The 24,033-nt window shown below is 39.4% G+C and overlaps 2 protein-coding genes and 1 pseudogene across 9 annotated transcripts in view; 2 read left to right on the plus strand and 1 right to left on the minus strand.

The window, feature by feature from the left end:
* The window catches only part of GDPD4 (glycerophosphodiester phosphodiesterase domain containing 4), a 220,157-nt gene that overhangs the window by 41,734 nt on the left and 154,390 nt on the right, over positions 1-24,033 (plus strand). Inside the window, exons 3-10 of one of the 8 annotated variants that reach the window (XM_077113505.1) lie at positions 5,780-5,873; positions 8,208-8,267; positions 8,665-8,815; positions 11,799-11,897; positions 11,967-12,060; positions 12,884-12,961; positions 13,794-13,939; positions 14,329-14,411. In XM_077113505.1, coding sequence (XP_076969620.1) covers positions 11,820-11,897; positions 11,967-12,060; positions 12,884-12,961; positions 13,794-13,939; positions 14,329-14,411 — 479 coding nt within the window. In that variant the 5' untranslated portion in view covers positions 5,780-5,873; positions 8,208-8,267; positions 8,665-8,815; positions 11,799-11,819. The remainder of the gene's footprint in view (positions 1-5,779; positions 5,874-8,207; positions 8,268-8,664; positions 8,816-11,798; positions 11,898-11,966; positions 12,061-12,883; positions 12,962-13,793; positions 13,940-14,328; positions 14,412-24,033) is intronic. The other 7 variants (XM_077113504.1, XM_077113503.1, XM_077113507.1 and 4 more) reach the window with 7 other exon arrangements.
* LOC143643450 (riboflavin kinase pseudogene) lies at positions 1,411-2,256 on the plus strand (annotated as a pseudogene).
* LOC143644464 (microtubule-associated protein RP/EB family member 1) lies at positions 18,771-20,111 on the minus strand. Its single transcript, XM_077113495.1, has one exon. The coding sequence runs from the start codon at positions 20,036-20,038 to the stop codon at positions 19,232-19,234; it is 807 nt and encodes a 268-aa protein (XP_076969610.1). The 5' UTR covers positions 20,039-20,111; the 3' UTR covers positions 18,771-19,231.

Genomic DNA, 24,033 nt, shown 5'->3' on the forward strand with positions numbered 1-24,033 from the left:
TTTTAATATATTTTTAAGCCGTTTGTATTTCCTCTTTGGAAAAGTTTCTGTCCATGTCTTTTGCCCATTTTTAAATAGGGCTGTTTGTCATTTTTGTTGTTGAGTTGTGGGATCTCTTTATATATGGATACTAAACCCTCATCTAATATGTGGTTTCCAAATATCGTCTCCCATTGTGTTGGCTGTCTTTTCACTTTTTTGTCAAGGTCCTCTGATGCACAAAAAGTGTTTAATTTTGAGGAGATACCATTTATCTATTTCTTTATTCATTGCTCATGGTTTGGGTGTAAGATTTAGGAAACCACCTCCTATCAAAAGATCTTTAAGATATTTCCCTTACTTTTATTTTCTTCTAAAAGTTTTATGTTCTTAGCTCCAATGTTTTATGTTCTTAGTATTATCCATTTTGAGTCAATTTTTGTGTAAGATGTGAGACAAGAGTCCTCTTTCATTCCTTTGCATATGGATATCCAGTTCTCCAAATATCATTTATTGAAGAGGCTGCTCTGTCCCAGATGAGTTGGCTTGATAGTCTTATCAAAGTTCATTTATCCATAGATGAGAGGGTTCATTTCTGAACACTCAGTTCTATTCCACTGGTCAGTATATCTATTTTTATGCCAGTACCATACTGCTTTGACTGCAATAGCTTTGTAATATGCATTAAAGTAACATAGTGTGAGACCTCCTACTTCATTGCTCTTTCTCAGGATATTTGTAGCTATTTGAGGCACCCTGCCCTTCCAAATAAATTTGGTTATTGGTTTTCATATTTCTGCAAAGTAAGTTGTTAGGATTTTAATTTGTATTGCATTGACTCTATAAATCAATTTGGATAGAACTGATATCTTTATTTAGTCTTCTAACCCATGAGCAGTATGTCCTTCCATTTATCTAGGTTTTCTTTGATTTCTTTTAGCACTTTCTCATGGTTTCTGTACATAGGTCTTTTGTGGCCTTGGTTAAATTTATTCCTAAATATTTTATTCTTTTGGTTGTAATTGTAAATAGGATTTTTTTTCTTGATTTCCTCCTCAATACTAGTGTATAGCAACTCTACTGATTTTTTGTGTGTGTTTATCTTGTACCCTGCAACTTTGCTGTATTCATTTTCTTCGCTCTGGTAGCTTTGCTGTAGATATTTCAAGATTTTCTACAGGTAGTGTTATGTCATCTGTAAATAGTGAAAGTTTTGCTTCTTCTTTTCTAATTTGGATGCCTTTTATTTCTTTTTCTTGCCTAATTGCTCTTGATAGAACTTCTGGCACAATGTTGAATAACAGTGGTGACAGTGGGCATCTTTGTCTTGTTCCTGATCTTAGAGGGGTTAAAGCTTTCAGTCTTTCCCCATTGAGTATGATGTTAGTTATGGGTTTTTCATGTATTCCCTTTAACTTCTTGAGGAAATTCCTTTCTATTCCATGGCATTCCCAGGTGAAAATCTCCCTGACACCATGGGGCATGACTCCCAGGGATGAATCTGGCCCTGGTACTGTGGGTTCGACAATGCCTTCCTCACCAAAGAGGTAAAAGAAGTGTAATAAAATAGGGCATCAGTGGCTAAGAGAGACCAAATAGAGTCGAGACTATTCTGTGAAACATAACCTCCCAGGCACCCGGTAGCTTCTGTTGGGTCAGCGACATGAGGGACCCCCTGTGGTGATTCATCAGAGCCACCTGGGCAGTTGTGTGCCCGAGTGGCCGAGCTCCCTTCCTTGTCCTCTCTTTGGTCTGGGAGGGCCTAGACTGCCACCATGCTGGATACCGTGCCACAAGCAGGTGGCATCATGAGGCACCTACCCTATTTCTGCCACAGCCAGGTGGTGCAGGGCTTTGATTGTCGCTCCAAGCAGCTGGGAATCCCTACTGCTAACTTTCCTGAGGAAGTAGTTGATAATCTTCCAACTGCTGTATCCACTGGCATTTATTATGATTGGGCCAGTGTTGGAAGTGCAGATGTGCATAAGATGGTGGTGAGCATAGGATGGAATCCTATGCAAGAATATGAAAAAGTCCATGAAAACTCACATCATGGATACCTTGAAAGAGGACTTCTATGGAGAAATGCTCAATATGATCATCGTTAGCTACTTTAGACTGGAAGAGAATTTTGATTCTTTAGAATCACTTACTTCAGCAATTCAAGGTGCTATTGAGGAAGCTCAGAAATGACTACAATTACCAGGACATTTGAAACTTAAAGAAGACCATTTCTTCCAGGTTTCTGAAAGCAAGATAATGAATGACCACTGCTAAAAAATCATCTTATTTATTCATTCACTGTTTTCTAGTATTTCACTGCTCATAACTACTCATGTTGGCAATATTTTAAAAATCAGTCATTTTCCTATAGTTGTGAATTAGTTTAAACAGTACAGTGTAATTACTATATTTATGCTTCACTGTTAAAACCATCATACCACAGTACTAAAAAGATTTCATTTAAAAATCAAGATTCTTTTTTATGTTGATTAAAAACTCTTTCAAAATTTTCTAAAATGTATCACTTAGGAAGGTCTTAAGTATCTTGTGATGGAAATAAAACATGTTAAGTATGGGTAAAAAGCATATCCTAGTTTCAGATGAGACATGATTTTTAAAATATTAGTATGTATGTAGGTATTTGTATATCATGTACTCCTAAACAGAGGCTTGTAGAAGTAAATGCATTAAACAGAGTTTTGGTAGTCTATTAATAAACCTTAGAGGAAAAATCCAGACTTTGTATTTTTGATAACTGTGCATTGATATTTTTTACATTAATACAGCTTATTATACACATGAAGACTAGTGAAATTTCATTTCAGTTATTTCCTTCATGAGGTGAAATCATTGTACCCTCTTCCATTTTTACATAGATCTGCCTCAATTCTAAATGGTCTTGACTTCCTCCTTCCACTGTTTTTGTTTGTATTTTAAGTAAAAGAAAAATGAGTATCTTTCAAATCTGTAGTGTCATTTTTTAATTGGATAATACTTTTCTCCTTCTTAAGAGAAGATATTCTTGTTCTTCAGCATTTTTTATTAGTTCTTTTTTCTTTTAAACGATGGTCAGTATTGAGTTATTCTTTTATTTTTTCCATTTAAATTGTTTTATAACTGTACACTTATAGGAGATTGAATCTACCTTTACCATTCCATCCTTTCACTTTATGAACAGTGATGACCATCCATATTGCATTGCACTTTTAGAAAAAACACTACTATAGGTTTGTTCAAGATTTAGTTGAACCTATAGCAGTTCATTTATATACAACAGTTTCTTAAAGAACAAAAAAATTCTTGGGACTCCTCTCCCCTGAGAATATTTAACTCCAATTTCAACTATGAAAGAGCTTGAAAAGTATTTATTTTTCATGTAATTATGTACCTGAAATATCTAAACTCTGTGATTGTGTATGTTCAATGCCAGACTAAAAAAAGTTCTAGTTAAGTAATATTCATTTCATATATTTTTCTTCCTGCTAACTATGTGATTTTTGGCTCTTTGAGTCTTTTTGTTTATGTAGGCAGTAATTTGAAATTGATATTTGGGAAATTAAGGTTACAGATTTCTTTGGGCCTCTGAAATGCTATGTTACATCATTTTTTACTTTAGCACTGGATTTTCTGGAAAGGAGGGGCAGTATATACAAGGTAATTTTAAAGATGAAACAACTCATTATAAATCGGTTTCCCTAATCTGCTTAATGAATTAGAATAAAATATATAGAAAAATATCCAAGGTCACATGGAATTATTGGGAAACATGGATAAATTCAGTTGGTTGTATTTTACTTTATGGTTGTGCCGTTTTGAAGCTTTTTGGACTTCAGAAAAGCCATGTCCTTAATCCTCATTCAGTATTGCTGGATGGGATCTTTCTGATTGTTTCCATGGAGATGTGACCCACCCAATTGTGGGTGGTAACTTTTGATTAGATGGTTTCCATGGAGATGTGTTTCCACCTATTCAAGATGGGGTTGCTTACTGGAGCCCTTTAAGAGGGAACCATTTTGGAAGAAGCTTCCGAGTCAACAAAACCCACAGAGCCCACACAGGCAGAGGCTGTTGCAGATGAAGAAAGAAAACGCCCCTGGGGAAGCTGTAGGAGAAGTCTGGAGAAAAAGCTAGCAGACATCACCATGTTCACCATGTGCCTACCAGCTGAGAGAGAAACCTTAAACATCATCGGCCTTCTTGAACCAAGGTTTTTTTTGCTGGATGCCTTAATTTGGACACTCTTATAGCCTTGCCTTAATTTGGACATTTTCATGGCCTTAGAACTGTAAACTTGCAACTTAATAAATTCCCCTTTTTAAAAGCCATTCCATTTCTGAGTATATTGCATTCCGGCAGCTTACAAACTAGAACAGTGGTGTATGATTTTGTGGCAAACAGCAGTATGTGGCATTTTTCAGTTCTTATAAAAATATTCAGAAAATGTAATTTAATGTTAGAAATAAAATGCTTCAATAACAACAAAAAAGAGACTATTCTGGAGGCTATGTTTATGTAGACTTCAGTTAGTGCTAATTGCCAATAGTTTATTAATCCCCAACCCAAACCATTTCTGCTAAACCTAAAAACACCTAGGGCTCTGTTCTAGTTCGCTAGCTGCCAGACTGCAACACACCAAAGATGGATTGGCTTTTAATAAAATGGGATTTATTTCATTAGTTCTTCAGAGGAAAGGCAGCTAACTTTCAACTGAGGTTCTTTCTTACGTGGGAAGGTACAGGGCGACCTCTGCTGGTCTTTTCTCCAGGCCTCTGGGTTCCAGTAATTTTCCCCGGGGTGATTTCTTTCTGCATCCCCAAAGGCCTAGGCTGAGCTGCAAGTGTTGAGATGAGGTATGCTGAGCTGCTTGGGCTGTGCCACGTTGCACTCTCTCATTTAAGCACCAGCCAGTTAAGTCAAACATCATTCATTGCAGCAGGCATATCTCCTAGCCGACTGCAGATGTAATCAGTAACAGATGAGGTTCACATACCATTGGCTCATGTCCACAGCAACAGAACTAGGTGCCTTCACCTGGCCAAGTTGACAACTGACTCTAACTACCACAGCTCTGAGATTCTGCAAAGGTTCCATGCTCTATAATTACTTTCCAGAAACCTAGAACCTCCAAATGTGTTCCTAGGCCAGATAAATCCTGAAACCCAGAGGGGCCAGCCTCTCCCGAACATCAACTAATTCCGTCCCCCATCCCATATTATTGACAGACCCTTCCAACATGAAAAAATTAGAATGGGCATAGCCCAAATACCCCAAAAGATTAGGAGAAAGATCAAAGGAGAAGGTGGAGTTATAACAGAGAACATAGCGTTTAACAAATGAGTTTGATTGCTGAATCATTGTATGATATTTCTTTTAGTCTCCAGTGTCTTGGAACAATTAGAACAAAACCCTGTTTTACAATTCCATTGTAACCCATACCAAACTCTGAAATTGTTGCGGTGTACTTTGAAACATTACTTTTTTGCTTATACATTATATTTCACAATATAAATAAATAAATTAAAAAATGTTATGCTGTATATATGTATGTATTCTAAATAACTCTTTTAAAAAATCCTGTCACTTACACAGACCCCGTTAATGTACTTAATTACCTATGGGGCATAGTGCAAACTCCTCAACTAAATCACTAAAGCTTTTCCTGAATCTTTTCCCAAATCCCTTCTTTCCTATCTTTCTCTGTTCTCTTCTGCTTCGTCCAGTCTGGTCTTATTCCTATCTTTGTCAGACACTCTAATGCTTTCTGGTTTATTTTAAGGATTGAAACACATTTTTGCAGGGCCGTTTTTCTAAATACAGGATTCTGGTTCTTCTGGTCCCTTGTTTTTCTGTCAATAGCTGGGATTCTGGCTGCCTACTCTACGTTGCTATTGGTGAGTAATGCGTCCTCTTTCTCCCGTTCTCTTCCTTAGTATTCTCACGGGGTGCTCCTGTACCCGGCTTGGTATTCAGTTGGTGCTAGGAACCTCTGGAATCTAAGATAATCCTGTCTCAACAGAGTTGGGAATTGTATCAGTTATTTGAATTTTAGGCATATGGGATTGAGGACAAAAAGGCTTGTACTATTAGATGACTAAGGGCATATGGGATGGTCCTTTTAAAGGTTGGCAGGACATTCACTTCCTAATCCCTTTTCATAGCCCAACCCATAGCTCACTCAGTATCATTATTTTCGACACACACACTTCCGATTAGCAATACCTTCCAATTAGTAATACCTTCATATGAAATATGGAATATTTCATATTTTGTCCCCCGAGAATCAGTTTTTCTGTACCGGACAAATTAGCTAGCTTGTTAATTCTGTTCTAATGTGCAAATACTGATCATCTAGCCCAGAACTTTAGCGTAAGTTTTCTAGCAATAGTGACCCTGCCTGTGTTGCCTGACACAATAGTGTAATATACTGTGAAAATTTCAGGCCAGGTAAGACAAAAGGCTGTGGAAATGGAAAGCTAATGGGAGAAAAAACTTTAGTTTTTCAGTACCCACTTATGTACAAGGCAGGTATCTTTTTCTGATTTCACTGTTCCATGTCTCCAGTGATTTCCTGTTTAAGAACCAAATCCCCAAATCAGTTGCCATTTGCATTAAATTTTTCTTTCAGCAAAATTTATTAAACATTACATAAACAGAACATATTACTAAGTGCTGAGTATGCAGAGATCAACAAAACATGTAGCTTCTGTTTTCATCTAGAGAGTACTTTATAGAGATATAGGCATGAGATACAAAGTTAAAATAGCTCCTTCCCACCATATGCTTAGAATCTAGTAAAACAATTAAGTTGTAGACAAAAAGTAACTGATATATGGCAGAGCACTGGAGAGGTCTAAATAAAATTCTGCAGGGGTTCTGAGAAGGAAGAGGTGACTTAAAGCCAAGAGGATTAAGGGAATTGAAGGAGGTGACACTGGAGTTGGATCTGGAAGAGAATATTAGATTTGGACATGCAGATAAAGGGATAGAAAGAACATTCCAGGCTGAGGGAACAGTATGACCGAGGCAGAGAGAAAAGTTTGTGTTATGTCTAGGTAGGAGGGTATGTCTAGTTAGAATGTAGGCATGATGAAGAATAGTAGGAAAGGTAGGTTTGCTAAAGATTTTGGAAGACTTGGAAAGTGGTTAGGATAAAACAGGTTTCTATTTTAGGAAAATCATTCTGGATGTTGTGGTGTGTAAGGTAGATTATAGCCTCCCCCCCCCCCAAAAAAAACCCAATTAGAAACATTTTTTTTTTTAATAGAGAAAATGCAGATGAAGGATGTGCTTTGGGCCAAATCCTGGCCACTGAATTGTGTCACTTTCACGCGGAGTAATCATGACATGGTATAGTTAGCTTCTAAGGTGGGAATGAGTTCATGTCCAATAAAACAATATATTTTAACTTGAAACTTTATCATCTACCCTACTTCTTTGAGTATCTACAATGGCAATAACAGTAAACAAGAGAGAAACCTGGGTTCTATTTACAACTCTAAGTTATTTTGGGCCTCAGTTTCCTTTCTTTCAGATGGGAATAATACTATTTAATAAAATGGTTTTTCATAGAACTGAGTAAAGAACAAATGAAATCATTCACATGAGATTTTGATTAAAAGGTAAAGTACCATACATATTTGAATTATCATTGATATCTTAGGTATCTGAAGACTCCAGTTTTCACATTCTGTCTCCCACTGACTTGATGATTGGCTAGCTTTAGATTCAAATCTACCTAAGATTTATTGAGTTTGTACTAGTGCGAACAACAGTGTGTGGTAGTGGTTGTTTTATATACTCTTTCCTCAAGAAGCAGTTCTGAAAAGATGCTTGTAAATGCCCTTCCCAACCTCTGTTCTCTCACAAGAGGATTTTAGTAATAGCAGGAATAAAGTCCAACCCACGGGGAAGAAATTGTCAGGAACCCAGGAAGGATGTCGGTGTGGTGATCGTTAGGAAATCTCAGAGGAGATTATAATTCTTGCTGGGGTGCTGGTGAAAGATCGAAATGGGAGGTGAGATTTGAACAAGCTTTGAAGAATGGGTAGAATGGAGAGGGAGAGCTCCTCAGGCAGAGGGACAACATGGCAAATTCCAGATGGCTGAAAAGTGCAGATAGAAGAAATGAATGTAGTGCCAGATTGGGAAAGGAATTTTGAGCTACAGAGCAGTGCCTTGAGCAGCATCTTGGTGATTTCAAATTTCCTCCTCCTTCCTCTTTGCAGGTAATTGCATGTTTATTGTTTTGGGAAGGAGCCGAGTTATACCTGCACTGGTGTCATAAGGTAGGCCGTCTGAACCCTCATAAGCACCCTTAAGACATGGACAGAATGTGCCTCCATAGCACTCAGTGTTAAACAGAGTCTTCCTTTCTTTCGTGGTTTCCCTTAGAGAGAAGAGATCCACTTGCATGGTTTTAACTGAGGTAATTAAATTTCTAACCATGTAACTGGTTTACTGAAGACACTGAACTCAAACTATCTTTCTTACTATTCTCTGTTAAATTCACTCTTCCCACACCAATAAAATTTTTGACAAGTTCTGTTAATTTTCCAATCCCTTTTAGTTACAAGAACATTCCTATTTCATGTAGTTAAATTTTTATGTTCATTATAGTAAACCAGACTTCAGCTTTTATTAATCATAAAACTTCTCCCATCTCCTGTTTGAAACTGATCCCAGCCTGGAAGCCTGCAGTGATGGAGAGGGCATGCTGGTACTCTTACCTCTCCTCTACCAGAATAGGACCCAGGGGAGAGGAAATTAGGACCAAAAAGCACAGTCGCACAAAGAGGGACAAGAGGGTAATCAGGAGTGATTCTCTCCGGACTAGGTAAATACATGGTTACTGGCTCTTTCTATCAGGGTTGCTACTCTGTGTTTTCAGAGACTCTTCTGCTGAAAACCTTGACTACAATTCTATTGATAAAGCCAGTGTTTGGATTCCTATACCCCACTTGAAATTTCTCTATTAAGGTCCTTTTGTCCCTTCCTCAGGTGGGATCCTTTTAAGATGATACTACAGTGATTTGTTTCAAAGGGTCCATATCTGGTCCCCAGAAAACAGGCAGCTCTTCCCCACCATCTGTGGACATGCAGCTCGTTTTCAGCATAGCTCCTCTCATTTTGTTCTCAGGCATATTTCAGATACTGTTCCTTGCATTTCCCCAAATCCAGGAACACTTTAAAAAAACTGAGTGATGCCATTATATCCCCTTTTGTTCAAATGAGAAATATGAACTAGAAACATAAATTTAGGAGGTGTCAGAAAAGATGTAAGTTGAAGTCATGAGGTCTTCTAGGGAAAGAATATAGTTGAGAGGTGAATAAATAGGCCCTAGTGAGATCACTATCTATTTTGGGACACCATGATCAATTAGTCACCGCCAAGAATACCTGAAGGTTAAACAATTCTGATTACCATTCCAGGCTTGTGTCTATTATAGAAATCATGCCCACTTTTGCCCCTGGCAGTCAAGTGCTGCTATTTGACCTCTGCCATAGCAGGATCTCATCATCCCATTCGAGATCAGAAAGCCCATTTCATTGGCAGAGTCTCTCACCTTTATTCAGGCCTAGAGGCTGGCCACTACCATATTTTTCAAGGATGCTGGCACTTTCCTCACCAGAGCATTTTTCAGTGTCCTCTGAGACTTCCCAGAGAACATGATAGGGGGTGGGTGAGCTGATTATAGGTGATACCATTCTAGAAACCTTTTTACCCTAAGTCTATGGATAAATTTCTTCTGTGCCATACCAAGAAATTGTTGGCATCTCAGTTGCATTAAACGTAGGCCACTATTAAACCAAGGGTTGAGACAACCAATTATAACCACTCCAAGCTGCTTAATACATGGATTCATGTATATCGACTCTGGAATCTCTGGTAAGTGCACCCATATCAATGAATTTAGCATGTCTAAAATTATCTTCTTTTATTCTGGTCTAGCACCATTATGATTTATTTCCACACCTATCCTACAAGATTTCTACCAATATTTATTAGCAAAATCTTGCCATTCTTTTGTATGCCTACATCCCCTCAGGCATTCTTTGGTCTAGTTCTGGTTATAAGTCTAGGCAGTGAGAGGTGATAGAGGGTGGGATATGAGAAGAGTTGGCATTCCCTTAGGAGCTAACAATCATGATTGGGCTTTTAAGCAAATATGGATCATGCTTATCAGTCCTAGAAGGAGAGACTGCTTCTTTTGACAAGGGAGAGTCTGTGGTGCTTGGAGTTTCAACTTTAAGGTACTCAGAATAAACCCTGGGAAAGACAGGGTTAGCAGTAGGCCTATAACCCATATCCCTTCTACCTAGGGATTCCCAGGGAGACTGTATGACCTCAATCAAAATTCCTTGTAAAGATGCTAATAACTAGACCTGCTGGGAAACACTGTAAAGATATTTGTAGTCAAAAGTTAATAGTGAGTCCTTACATATCAAAATTCTTAATAGGATATACTCAGTATATCTAGACTGCTTATTGTAAATCACCCTGGAATTTATAGGTTTATGGGATGGGAGCCATGGCTGCCTGGAGTTGTATAATTAATAGGGTATACTATAGGAGAGGGATGCTCTGTAATCAGAATGACTCCTTCTGTGAAGCAGTGTTTCCACATACATAATTAGAACCACACCTCACATTTTAATTCCAAAACCAGAATGTATTTTAATGCAAGAGAGGAAAAACCTTTATAACAAGCTGTGTTTGACAGGATCAGGTTTCTCTAAGGGAAATATTTTGTCTGTACCTTAAATTGCCTGTGTTCTTTAAATCATTAAGGTTTGTTGTTGGATAAGATCTGTGATTCATGCGACTTTGAGTTGACAATTCAATCCTTTATGTTACACCACAAAACCTAACTGTAATGTATTCGGTTTGTTAATAGGTTAAGATATTTGCATCTATGTACTTAAGAGGGATTGGCCTATACATTTTTTTTTCCTTGAAATGTCCCTGTTGAGTTTGGGTATCAGTTTTTCTTTGCTTTGTAAGACAAGTTAGAAAGTTCTCTCTTTTCCTGTTCTGTGAAAGAATGTTAAAGATCAGAAATATTTCCTCCTTAAATGTTTGGTAGACTTAACCATTGAAGGAATTGGGGCCTAGAGTTATTTTTTGAGAAGGTTTAATTATGGATTCAATTACTTGGATAGATACAGAGATAATGGAAAGGAGGGAACTGAGCACTCTCTACAGGGCAACATAGATTTAGAAAAACTATGTTTGAAGTGGAGGAATTTAAGTCTTTTTGTCTTAGTGTTCTCTATTGAAGTATATAGCTTTCTGGCAGGCAGCATTTTTCATGTATTCAACAAATATTTGTTTGATACTTACTATGTGCCAGACATTCTGTAAGACCTTGAGGATACAATGATCAATAATACAAATATTTTCCTTGGCCTCATGAAGCTTATAGTCTGTTGGAGAAAATACATATTAAAAAGGTAATTTAAAATATTATTTATTTATAATTTTATTGAGTGGTATGAAGAAGTGATTTATAATGGCCATTGTCAAGAATGAGTGAGGGATGCCAAGCAGTGCTGAATGCCCACATGAGGCTAGAGGTCATAAATTAATAATGACAGCAGACCACATGCTGTGTAATTTTTTCCATCCAGCAAAGACTTAGGAGCAGAGAACATGAATGACTGGATCCTTCCAGTATTGGGATTTTCAGGATGGTTCAATTAAAAGAGTGAGGAGATAAGGACCCTGACATTGTTGGGTACACACATTTAATCTCCCAAAACAGTGCTGGTCAAAGCCTGGGGCCGGGAAGTCAGGAGATATCTTTCTGTTTCCCCAGATCCTGGTTCTACTAGTGAATATGCTATGCCTCTTTTTGCTGTGTGTTTTATGCATATTTTGGAGGGACAAGTGGCTGACATTTGGGCTGTCAATTCAGGTAAGCATTATCCTGCAACTCTAGCACTGTCTGCAGGAACATACAGCCTGAATTTTGACTTTTTTCCAGGTCTTTGCTCCTTTTGTGCACCTGTGCTGCGTAATTGTGATGATTCTCTTTTCCTGGCCTGTGGCCTTCTACTTGGCTCAGTTGGAAGGAGAAGGTATGCAATGGTGATGAACTCTGCCTGACTGTTCAGCTCTGGTTTTAGCTTACATTCTCCATTCAGCAAAACAGAAACTTGGTAGCAGCCATCCCTGCGCCTCTTTGAAATATTTTAACTTGTTATTCAGGCATGCTCTTGGAAGTCTCACTCCCTACTTTGAGTGGTCTGTTACAGTATTTCCCTAACTGAACCGGTCTTCTTCTAAAGAGGGAGTCACTTGCTAGGAAAATAAGATTTTTCTTTGTGTGGTTACACATTGACTGTCATGAGATGGGTGAGGGCAGTGTTAACCATTTTATTTGACTAGTGTGCTTTCAGGAGTTATAGTTCTTTCAGTTTGACAAACGTTTCTAGTTTCAACTAATGAATTTATAACAGGTCCAAAGATCTCTGGTCACACCCTAGTAACTCAAAGCAGGCCCTTGTGAGTCCCTTTCACACCTGAGGCAGAAATTTCTGGCTTGGCCATTAGTTTCTTCTCCATTCTTTGCCTTAATGTAATGGAAACAAAGGAGAATCAGAGCCATACACTAAATCATTTTGAGAATGGAGTTCTTGCTCACCATTCCTGCTGAGAAACCAGTAGGATCTTCTCTCTAGGTCTCCCTGTTTATCATCAGTTAAATAAGGGATATTTACTTCCTGACTTGTGAGGGGACTCAGGTTAAAGAAAGACTGGATTGATGGTAGTACCATTGTGTGTGTGTTTTTGTACATGTGTGTATATGTGTGTGGAGGGTGAAGTTTAGGCAATATGTCTGCAGCAAAAACTTAAAGGAGACAATAATCAAGTCTTTTCTTTTTCACTTCCTAAATTTAGTTAGATTAAGAAGATACAGGATGATCTTTTATGACAGAAGAAAAATCAAGAGATGTAACAAAGTCACAAAGTTGAAAGGTTAGAACTAAAGACCTTGTTTTGAAAGTCGTTGAAGCATAGGTGATAACTTAAAATGTAAAAATTAAAAAAAGTGTTATGCTTTATGGTCAGGGGAGGGCCAAAATCCTCAGAGGTCTAAAATACCATGTGTTGGGGAATGGCCAATGATAAAGGGGCTGTGTTTTGTGTGTGTGTGTGTGAGTGTGTGTGTGTGAGAGAGAGAAGTAAATATTGAATGTTTATTGAGTACTTATTAGGCAACTCTGTGAGGTAGTTGTTAGTAATGAGATAACCCCATTTTAGAAAAGAAAATGAAGCCGCAAAGAGATTAAGCAAAGTGCTTAGTCACATAATTAGAAAGTAGCAAAGCCTGATCTTGAACACACATTTCTGCCACCCAGTGCCCCTTCCACTATTCTCTACTGCCTTAAATATAGGACCGTTTTATAGGCTTAAGGGTTTTCTCAGAAGTAGCTGAAGACCTCCTCCATAAAGAAGCTGCTTCTTGACATTCCCTTTCCTTCTTTCCCTTCCTTCTGCCTGCATAACTCATCTCCCTGTCAATTTCAAGTTCCAGTAATGCTGCTTTAATAATAATATTATAATTAAATAATTATAATTATTATTATTTAATAATAATATCATATGTTTGGACAGTCCTGTACTTTCACATCCAAGTCCTTTGAAGGTAGGTGGGAATGTGACAGAAGTAGAGGCTAATCAGCCAATCATCAGAGTCAAGAACTGGGTATTTACTCAGAGTGCTGCTGTGGGATAGTCAATTGCTTGGGATGGTTCCCCATGCCTCATTTCCTTTAATCTCATTTCCTCCTCCTTACAAATTTTTCAGCTCTACAAGTGGCTATTGGACTCGCCTTTATTATTATCCTTTTTTTTCTCTACTTGTTGCCACTGAGGATTTATTCTCCCTGCATCCTGGAGAAGGAGAATCTGGGGCCCAAGCCAGCCTTCTTTGCACATAGAGGTGCCCCCATGGTAGGTCTGAGCAAAATGGACATGGGTGAGTATAGATGTGTGTGGGTAAGAGAAGGGGACCTTGAAACCATAGGAACCCTTGTAAAGTGAAAGAAGTTGGCTTCAGATGATGAAGAATAAAAAGTTAATTGTAGAGGCTGGCATGAACCCTGGTCACCTGAGTCCCAGTCTCTTTATCTTTACCTGCCCAATGACATTGCCTCAGATGATCAGGGTCCCAGAATCAGATTGGGTAGAAGGGAATGTAGGCAGGGTCTTTGTATAGGGAGCCTATATTGTCTAGTTCCGTTTCCTAAAGCCCTTTCATTATTGAGCTCCATCCCTGTCATGGGAGGGATGCTGGCAGTAGATTCTCTGAGGCATAGTCCTGATGTCCTTTTCTTCCACAGGTGGGGCCTGAAAACACCATGATGGCCTTTGAGAAAGCTGTTGAACAAGGAGCCCATGGGCTGGAGACCGATGTATACTTAAGGTAAGAAAACAGGAGTCAGGGGACACAAGAAGGGATAAGCCCAATGCCATGGAAAAGGACCAGCTTGGCTGGAGTAGAAAGGGCAAGGCCTGGGGTTTCTTTTGTGTTCATATGGTACAAATACACACACCACACATGTAAACTATTCCTCTTATAAACCATAATACAGCTGTACCCTACATTCTCAGTCACAGGCTCAAATGGAATAAGTTAAAAGGCAAACACCCTTCCCCACACACCACAAGTCATTCACATACTTTATATATACTCCACACATAATTAAAATTTGGCACTATTACAAACCATGCTTACAACTTAACCTCATGTATTACATGCCCATTCTCACCGTAGCAACCTATTTAACTAGCATTCATTGGGTGTCTACAATATTCCAGGCCTTTTTAAGTGCTAAGGAGTTGCAAATGAGTAAGATACAGTCTTGCCTCTTGATGGTCCCAGCCCAGTAAAGGAGACATGGCATGTTTACAGATAACCACAGTATAAGACCATTTATGGTGAATGCCTTCAAGAGAAGAATAAGCAATGAGAAGAATCACTGTGGAGGAAAAGTCCTCTTCCTATTATGTGGGGGAAAAAAAAAGCTCTGTGTTCAAAGCTATGCTTGGGTTGAGACTTGAAGGAAAAATAATATTTTTCCAAAAAGAGATAGGGAAAGGGGGCATTCCAAGCAGAGATATCAGCTTATTCAAGGGCATCTAAATGAGAAATAGCAAATTTGTAGATCAGCGAGCTAACCTGTGAGGATATCAAAAGTGTTATGCTTTGTGATCAGGGGAGGGCTATGTAATAAGGAAAATGGCTATAGGGTTGACTGAGGATGGATCATGAGCTCCCTAAATGTATAATGGGCACCCATGGGAAATTTTAGAGGAGAGAAGACCTTATTAGAGACGCATTTTAGAAAGGCTTATATGGCAGTCTATGAGGAAGGATTGTCAGGAGATGGGCAGCACACTGTAGTAATGGTACAAAGGAAAACAACAACAACAAAAAGACTTGGACCAGAGCAGGGCAAGGGACAAAAAGACATGCTTTGTTGTGGAATCTATACACCTGGAAAGAAATGGAAAGGTTAGGGTTATCTGAAGCATGGGTATGTTCGTGTATGTATATGTGGTCTGTACAAACCTCTTCATGGCTGTCCTGTGAGGCAAGCAGAACAGAAATGAATACTGTGTTTCACAAATGAGGAAGCTAATTTGGAATCTGGTATCAAAGAACTGAATGTGTTATATTACTCAGATTATATAACTAGAATGTACATTATAAAACCAGGATTAGAATGAAATTCCCTTACCCCAAACCAGGGTTCTTGGAGCATTCTGGCTCACTGCATAAATATTTACGATTGTTATGTCTTCTTGTTGAATTGTTCCTTTTATTAATACAGTGTCCTTCTTTGTCTCTTTTAACTGTTTTACATTTGAAGTCTAATTTGTTGGATATTAGTATAGCTACTTCTGCTCTCTTCTGATTGTTATTTGCATGGAATATCTTTTCCCAACCTTTCACTTTCAACCTATGTTTATCCTTAGGTCTAAGAGGCGTTTCCTGTAGACAGCACATAGATGGGTCCTGTTTTTTAAGCCATTCTGCCAGTCTACGTCTTTTGATTGGGGAGTTTAATCCATTAACATTTAGCGTTATTACTGTATGGACAGTATTTCTTCTACTATTTTTGTCTTTTGGATTTTATATGTCATATCTAATTTTTCTTCTTTTAACCTCTACTGACAGTCTTCATTTCTATACTCTTCTCCACACCTCTCTCTCTCCTGTCTTTTCTTATCTGTCTTTAGTGCGCCCTTTAGTATTTCTTGCAGAGCCAGTCTCTTGGTCACAAATTCTCTCTGTGAATTTTTGTCTGCAAATGTTTTAATTTCCCCCTCATTTTTGAAGGATAGTTTTGCAGGATATAGAATTCTTGGTTGGCAGTTTTTCTCTTTTTAGTATCTTAAATATATCATCCCACTGTCTTCTTGCTTCCATGGTTTCTGCTGAGAAATCTACGCATATTCTTATTGGGCTTCCCTTGTATGTGATGGATTGTTTTTCTCTCCCTGCTTTCAAGATTCTCTCTTTCTCTTTGACATCTGACATTCTGATTAGTAAGTGTCTTGGAGTACAACTATTTGGATCTAACTGTATTTGGGGTATGCTGCACTTCTTGGATCTGTAATTTTAAGTCTTTCATAAGAGTTGGGAAATTTTAAGTGATAATTTCCTCCATTAGTTTTCCCTTCTCTTCTCCTTCGGGGACACCCACAACACATATATTCATGTGCTTCATGTTTTCATTCAATTTCCTGAGTACTTGCTCCTATTTTTCCATTCTTTTCCCTATATTTTCTTTTGCTTGTTGGATTTCAGATGTCCCATCCTCCAGTTCACTAATCCTATGTTCTGCCTCTTGAAATCTGACATTGTAGGTTTCCATTGTTTTTTCCATCTCTTATACTGTACCTTTCATTCCCATAAGTTCTGTGCTTTGTTTTTTCAGACTTTCGATTTCTTCTTTGTGTTCATTCCTTGCCTTCTTTATATCCTCCCTCAATTCATTTTGATGAGGTTTTCCATGTCTGTTTGAACATTCTGAATTACTTGTTTCAACTCCTGTATCTCATTTGAATTGTGGATTTGTTCTTTTGGGCCATTTCTTCAATTTTCTTAGTATGATTCGTTATTTTTTGCTGGTGTCTAGGCATTTAATTACCTTAATTAGTATATTCTGGAGATTGTTTTCACTTTTTTTTTCCCGAGGATTTTCTTTTTGGATGACTTTGTTGTCTAGCTATTCTTTGACATCCAGTTCAGCTTATTCTAGTCCTCTAGCTTAGGTTTTGTTTTATAGATCAGAATTTTTCAGTTCTTGTTTTTTTGTTTCTTGCTCTGCCTGTATGGTGCTTTTCTCTCACCCCTTAGGAGGGTCTACTTAGGCATTATAGACCCCAGTCAGATTTTCCCAAACCAAACTGGTCTCCTCTCAGGAGGAAAGAGTCACCTGCATCAGTTTTCCCTGAGGGTGAGACCCAGCAGTTTAAAAGGCTTTCCTATGAAGTCTCTGGACTTTGTGTTTTTCCATCCTGCCCAGTATTTGGTGCTTTTCTTTTCTTTTTTTTTTTTTTTTCTTGAAATACAGAATTTTATTTAGAAACTGTTTAAAGTAGAAAAAAACCCTGTCAAGAAAGACCAGGTGGAAAACGGGTTCCCAATAAAATGGAATTTTAGGGCAACAAAAGTCTAAAAGGCCACAAAAGAGAAATAGCACCACTGTCATTTGAACAATGGCTAGTTACTTGCATTTTTTTGGCATTGTTAATCACTGAATCTGGGTTTTCCTCTGAATTTCACACAGAGCATGCACTACACAACAATTTATCATAAAATACCTGCTTTCTACACACGTTTTAGGACAAGCTACCACCAGAAACAAAGCAATACAAATACATCAGGGGCTGAACAATCTCAGTAGTGGGTGACACACATTTTGCAGAATTTTGTCAAAGGGACTGAATAGGCTAGGCTGTGGGCAAAAGCAAATGAGGGAGAGTTAAGGAATGAAATATTTAAATATTAATAATTAAATCAGTCACAATACTGTATTTTCTGCAAAAGAAAATTAACATTTAGTAATACACTAACGAATTTATCTCCAAAGAGATGAGTGCACTGGCAAAGTATTCCGATAGCAGTGGAGAGCTGTGGACAGCAGGTACCAAAAACACCCCAGCCTTGCAGATCCAAGGTAGCGATGGCCTTCACTGATCACTCCCTTTGTCAGAGGTCCAGAAAGAACTTGCAGCATCATCACCTGCCTGCTGTATTTCCACTCTAAGCAGCAAACTTTAAGGAGCCAAAGAAGAATCCCCAGAGGACAAGGGGAGCAGAGAAGAGAAACATGTTATATGTAAACTTAAAAAACAGTAAAACGGGACACAACCGCCATTCAAATCCCAGAGATGTGGGCAAGTTCCCAAAGTAGTTGTTAAGATTAAAAAACAGGACACACCTCATTTCCCAAAAATACAATACACAGAAATTCGGGGGGTAATTGGAAAAATCATCAGAGAAGTGCTCAATGAAAATCGAGCTCTTAAACTCAAATATCTCAGGGTTGAAAACACCCTGTATTCATTCAGGCAACAATGCCTCTTGCTTTTTAGCAGGGACGAAATTGATGAATGACACCAAATGGCTATACAGAGCAACTTTCATTTTGGGCCAATGTCTAAGCCTACAAGGATTCAAGCAGTCCTGCAAAGCCTTGTGAACAGCAGGTTCCAAAGGTTCCAAGGTCTGACCCTTCCTTCCCAAGCACAATGTCAAACACATAAAATCTGTCGTGTTACATTTTATATTTTGAAATATGGAAGCATATTTTAAATACTCTTAAGGCATTTATTTATTACAATGTTCTCTGCCAAGATTTCACATAGCTTAAAATTCAATTCAGTCTTTCCATTTCTCTACTGAGGTCTCCACTTCAATGTGTTACATTAACACCTTCTCCAGCAATCAGCATTTCCAGCAACCACATGGTGAGCCCCAGGGTCAGCCTCTTTGCTCCCTAGGTGAACCAACTAGATGTTAATACTGCTCTGCTACAAGGTAAAAGCTCCTAACTCATACTTAATGGAAAAGGAGTGAAACTTCTGCAAAGTGCACTTTTTAAGAAGAGGTACTTTTTGCTTATGAAAAGAAACCAATGAGTCCTCTAAGAATAATAAAAGGGAGTATTTTACAGTTAAGCACATGATTTGGAGTGAAGAATTCTGATGCTTCTCTGCTGGTCCAAGTTGTTAATACTCTTCTTGTTCCTCCTGTGGGCCCCCTTCATCAGGTATCACAAAGCCTTCATCTGTGGCATACAGAATGTCCACAATCCTCTGCAATACAGGGTCATTTTCTCCCTCATTCTCCTGACAAATCAATTCAATGTTTCTTAGTTTTCCAAAGTAGAAATTTCTCTCCTTCTCCAAGTCTTCGACAGTAAGTTTCAATACGTTGACCTGCTGCATCAATTCAGCTGCTTCATCATCCCCATTGCCCACACCAGGATTCTTTCTCACCACACCTGGACCAGCCTTAGGAGTTGCAGTAGTTCTCTGTGTTGAAATGGGCCTCTGTGGAGCTGAACTGCTAGAGCTGAGAGGTTTCTTTGGTTTATTCAGAGCTGAAGCAACAAGAGAGGGAGCCAATGCCGTCTCTTGACCTTGTCTGGCAGCCACAGGATCATAGTCTTTTCCATCATAGTTTGCATCAAAAAACTTCTTGAACCACTGAACAAATTCAAAATTGTCCTGAAACTTTCCTTTCACTAATTTGTCCACAGGAATTATTTTGTCAACACCCATTCTCTTAAAACCTGCTTGTAGTATTTTGAAGTTCTGGATGTATTCATGTTCTAACTTAGCTTGGAACTTCACCTTCTTCAAGGCAATGGAACCAGGGAATAGCATATCCATAAACTGACAATAGGCAGCCCCTGAGCACAACTGTTCAATCTTTGTCAAATTCAACTGCAGGGACTCATTGATCCATGCCAGCATGTCATGTCGACTTAAGTTATCACTGGTCACTGATGTCGAATATACGTTCACAGCCATCTTCGGCTCTCAGCGTGGCCGCAACCACTGCCTATGCCCGGCTCCAGTTCCGTCTCCGTCTCGTTCAAACCGTCCGACCTATTTGGTGCTTTTCTGCCTGCAGGTCCCACCAGCATAAGGTGATGCGGTACCTTTAACTTCGGCAGACTCTCCCTGCTGGGGGCATGGTGGAGACAGAGGAGAGGTTGTAGGCTGGCTTTAATCACTTCACTTTTCCAGACCCTGGGGTCTGAATTCCTTGAGGAAAGGATCCACCTGAGCTGGGCCCCACCCTTTCCTGGAGAAGGCACAGGCTCCAGACAAGCTCTCAAATAAGCTTGTTTCTGCCTATGCCTGGGGCAGTGGAGCCTGAGAACCTTGCAGCTGTATCCAAAGAGTAATCAATCCGTAGAAACACAGCCACAAAAGAGAAAAAGAAAAATCCTTTTCAGAGCAGGACCCTGTTCCTCAAGTTTGCCAATCAAGAGCTTAAGTTGGTACATTGCTCTGTGTATCTCCAGGTTCTATGTGCCCCCTCCTTTCCTGCAGGGTCCAGACCTTTTCAGATCCAAAAACACCTGTTTTTTCTGTCAGCCCTGCCCCCTCTGCACTGGAGCAAAAACCAGCAACCTCCACTTTTACTCGAGGTTCAGCTGAGCTGGGGCCTATTTTTAGCAGTCAGCATTTGTTAATTGTTTCTACATTTGGAGTTTTATTGCGCTCAGCCCCTGCTGCTAGTAGAGTCCCTTTCTTTTTCTCTCTGGGAAGCAGCCTGTGGGGGAGGGGCCCTGGCCTCCATGGCTTGGGGAACTCACGGTTCTGGGTGGGCTTGCAGCTGGTCCAGACTGGGGTACGCTGTGTGTCTGGTCACTGACATGGCCCCAGCAATTGCTCTGTACTGTTCCTGGCTATTTACTACCTGCTCTGGAGGACAAACTAAATCCCACACCTCGCTAAGCCACCATCTTGCGTCCAACCAGCCCAAACCAGTGTCCTTGACATTACCTGACAGTGACGGCTATTCCATGCTGACTATTTTGAATCCAGGATTGAAACTGAGTGTTCCAGCATAGCACACACTGGTGGAACTACCTGGTAGTTCTTCAAGCATCTTGCACATTATCTTTCTCTCCTATCTTACCTTTGTAAATTCAACTTGGACAAAGATGATCCTTCCACTCCCTCTGTTTCTCTGCTTGTTGACATATTCATGTCTAGGGAACATTCCCTCCATATACCTCCACCATCCACATTCATTTCAAGGTCATTACCAAACACTGAATATTAATCAGGATCCAGTCAGGACACAGATACAACACCAGTAAATTGAATAGGAGAAATGTAATATCCAGAATAATCCAGAATGTTGTAGAATGTGGTTAACTACTAAAAGAGGCAAAAGAGGACACTAAGCATTATAGAAGTATTAAGTACAACAAAAGCAGCTATAGAACTTCTTGTTCCAGATGAGATGGAATAAGCACATTCCATCCTGATTTTTTACAAGGAAAAACCTGGACAAAATTCATAAAGTAAATGACATTAGAATCTAAAAGGTAGAGAAAAGAAAGTAGACTGGCTAGGGTCTAAAGAATCAAGGAACAAGCCATTATGGAGTTTCCTGTTTTTTTTTCGTTTTTCTTTCTGCCTCCCATGTTTATCTACCTGGACTGTAAAGAGATCTGCAACCCTAACACACCAACAGGTACAGACAACTACACTGACAACAACAAAATACTCCAGAAAAGCCAAAGGACTGGGAAAAGGGTAGCCCAGCAGGGTATAAACATTTTGGCTATACCAATCCTACTCAGGTACACATCACAAAAGAACTACTCTCCTCCTTGTCCTTATCTGGTGCTGTGGCCTGAGACTGGACAGGAGTCTGTCTTTCATTCATAGGAGGCACTGCCCCTCTCTCCCTGCCCCAAATTATAGAATGTAGGGAGGATTATGAAAAGGAAGGAGCCAGAAAAAGGGATTTTCTAAGCCTTTCATGAAATCCTGGGAAGTCTTTGAAAGATCCATGCATAAAACCAACCAGAAACAACATGGAAAAATATTTGATAGCCAAACACAGGTCTGGAACACAATTCAGATTTTAAATTGATCTCTGGGTAGCACACAAATGAATAGTACTTTATAAAGCTTAAATTGGCATGTGAACCACGGCCCACAAAAGTAGTCCAGGACATGTGTTGTGAACCCAAACAAGTTGACAGTTGATTTCTCATCAGAAACTAAAGAGACCAGAAGAAAATGACACATCTTTCAAATGCTGAAAGAAAATAACTATCAATCCAGAATTCTATATCATCAAAAATATTGTTCAATAATGAAAAGAAGTCAAGAGATGTTCAGATGAAGGGAAACTATATTTGACATACACTAACTGAATGGCTAAAGAAATTTCTTCAGATGAAATAAAATTACATTAAAAAGTAAAATGTGGGCTACGGTGGCTCAGCAGGTAGAGTTCTCACCTACCATTCTGGAGATCTGGGTTCACATTCTGGAGATCTGGGTTCATTTCCTGGTGCCTGCTCATGCAAAAAAAAAAAAAAGGGTAAAATGACAACCTGCAACCTACAGAATGAGAGAAAATATTTGGAAACAACATATTGAATAAAGGTTTAATATTCAGAATATATGAAGAAATTCTTAAACTTAAGAACAAAAAGACAACTAAAAAATGGGCAAGATACTTGAATAGACATCTTTCCAAAGAAAATGTACAAATGGCCAAAGAGCACATGAAAAGATGCTGAACATCACTAGCCATGTGAAATGCAAATCAAAACTATGATGAGGTTCTGGAAAAATGGAGGAATAGGGAGGAAACTGCAGAACTCATTCCTCTCCCCTAGGCAGTAAGTGAACAGGCAGAAACTGTCCAAATCAACTGTTCTGGGGCTTCACAGACCAGGGGAGTTCTGTACAGCATCCAGGGAATAGTAGGATGAAGAGACTGAAACTACAGTCAGAGACTGAGTAATTCATCCATGGCTCCTGGTACCCATGCCCTACCCTTGAATGAAGCAGCGGAAGTGTTCTGATCCTTGCCAGAGGAGTCCTCTGCCCCAAATATAGAGGGGGGACAGCCCAATACTAATCCAGGTATTGGCCAGAAAATTTAGACTGCTGGATCCTGCTGTTTTAGCCTGTCCTGGTCAGATGTCACCACACCACTGTTTTGACGATGTCAGAGGTGGAAATGGCAAGGGCCCCAAAACAGCCTGCCTTTGTATGGCTGAGGAGAATAGGATGCTGAAGAGCACTATCTTCTGGGGAGGTCAGGGAAGTGTACTTTCAGTGAAATATCAAAAACGAAATTTGGCAAAGAGCACTGTGGTAGTTAGATTCAGTTGTCAACTTGGCCAGGTGAGCATACCTAGTTTTGTTGCTGCGGACATAAGCTAATGGTATGTGAACCTCATCTGTTGCTAATTACATCTGCAGTCAGCTAGGAGGCGTGTCTGCTGCAATGAGTGACGTTTGACTTGATTGGCTGGTGCTTAAATGAGAGAGCGCAACGTAGCACAGCCCAAGCAGCTTAGCATACCTCATCTCAGCACTCACAGCTCAGCCCAGGCCTTTGGAGATGCAGAAAGAAATCATCCGGGGGAAAGTTGTTGGGACCCAGAGGCCTGGAGAGAAGGCCAGCAGAGCCTGTGCCTTCCTGCATAAGAAAGCCCTGTACCTTCCCGCATAAGAAAGAACCTCAGTTGAAAGTTAGCTGCCTTTCCTCTGAAGAACTAATGAAATAAATCCCCTTTTATTAAAAGCCAATCCATCTCTGGTGTGTTGCATTCCGGCAGCTAGCAAATTAGAACAAGCACCATCAACTGGGCAGGCCAGGAAAGTGCACTCTTGTGAAGTCGAATGGAAACTAAAAGGGGGAGGCGGGGGTTGGAGTCTTTCCTGATCCTCTTCCCAGAGCCCTTTGAATCTGGCCCTGTTTTATTGTTTTTTTTTTTTTTTGCACGGGCAGGCACTGGGATTGGCCCTGTTTTGAC

The sequence above is a fragment of the Tamandua tetradactyla genome, chromosome 8 (assembly GCF_023851605.1).
Source record: "Tamandua tetradactyla isolate mTamTet1 chromosome 8, mTamTet1.pri, whole genome shotgun sequence".
NCBI classification, from domain to species: domain Eukaryota; kingdom Metazoa; phylum Chordata; class Mammalia; order Pilosa; family Myrmecophagidae; genus Tamandua; species Tamandua tetradactyla.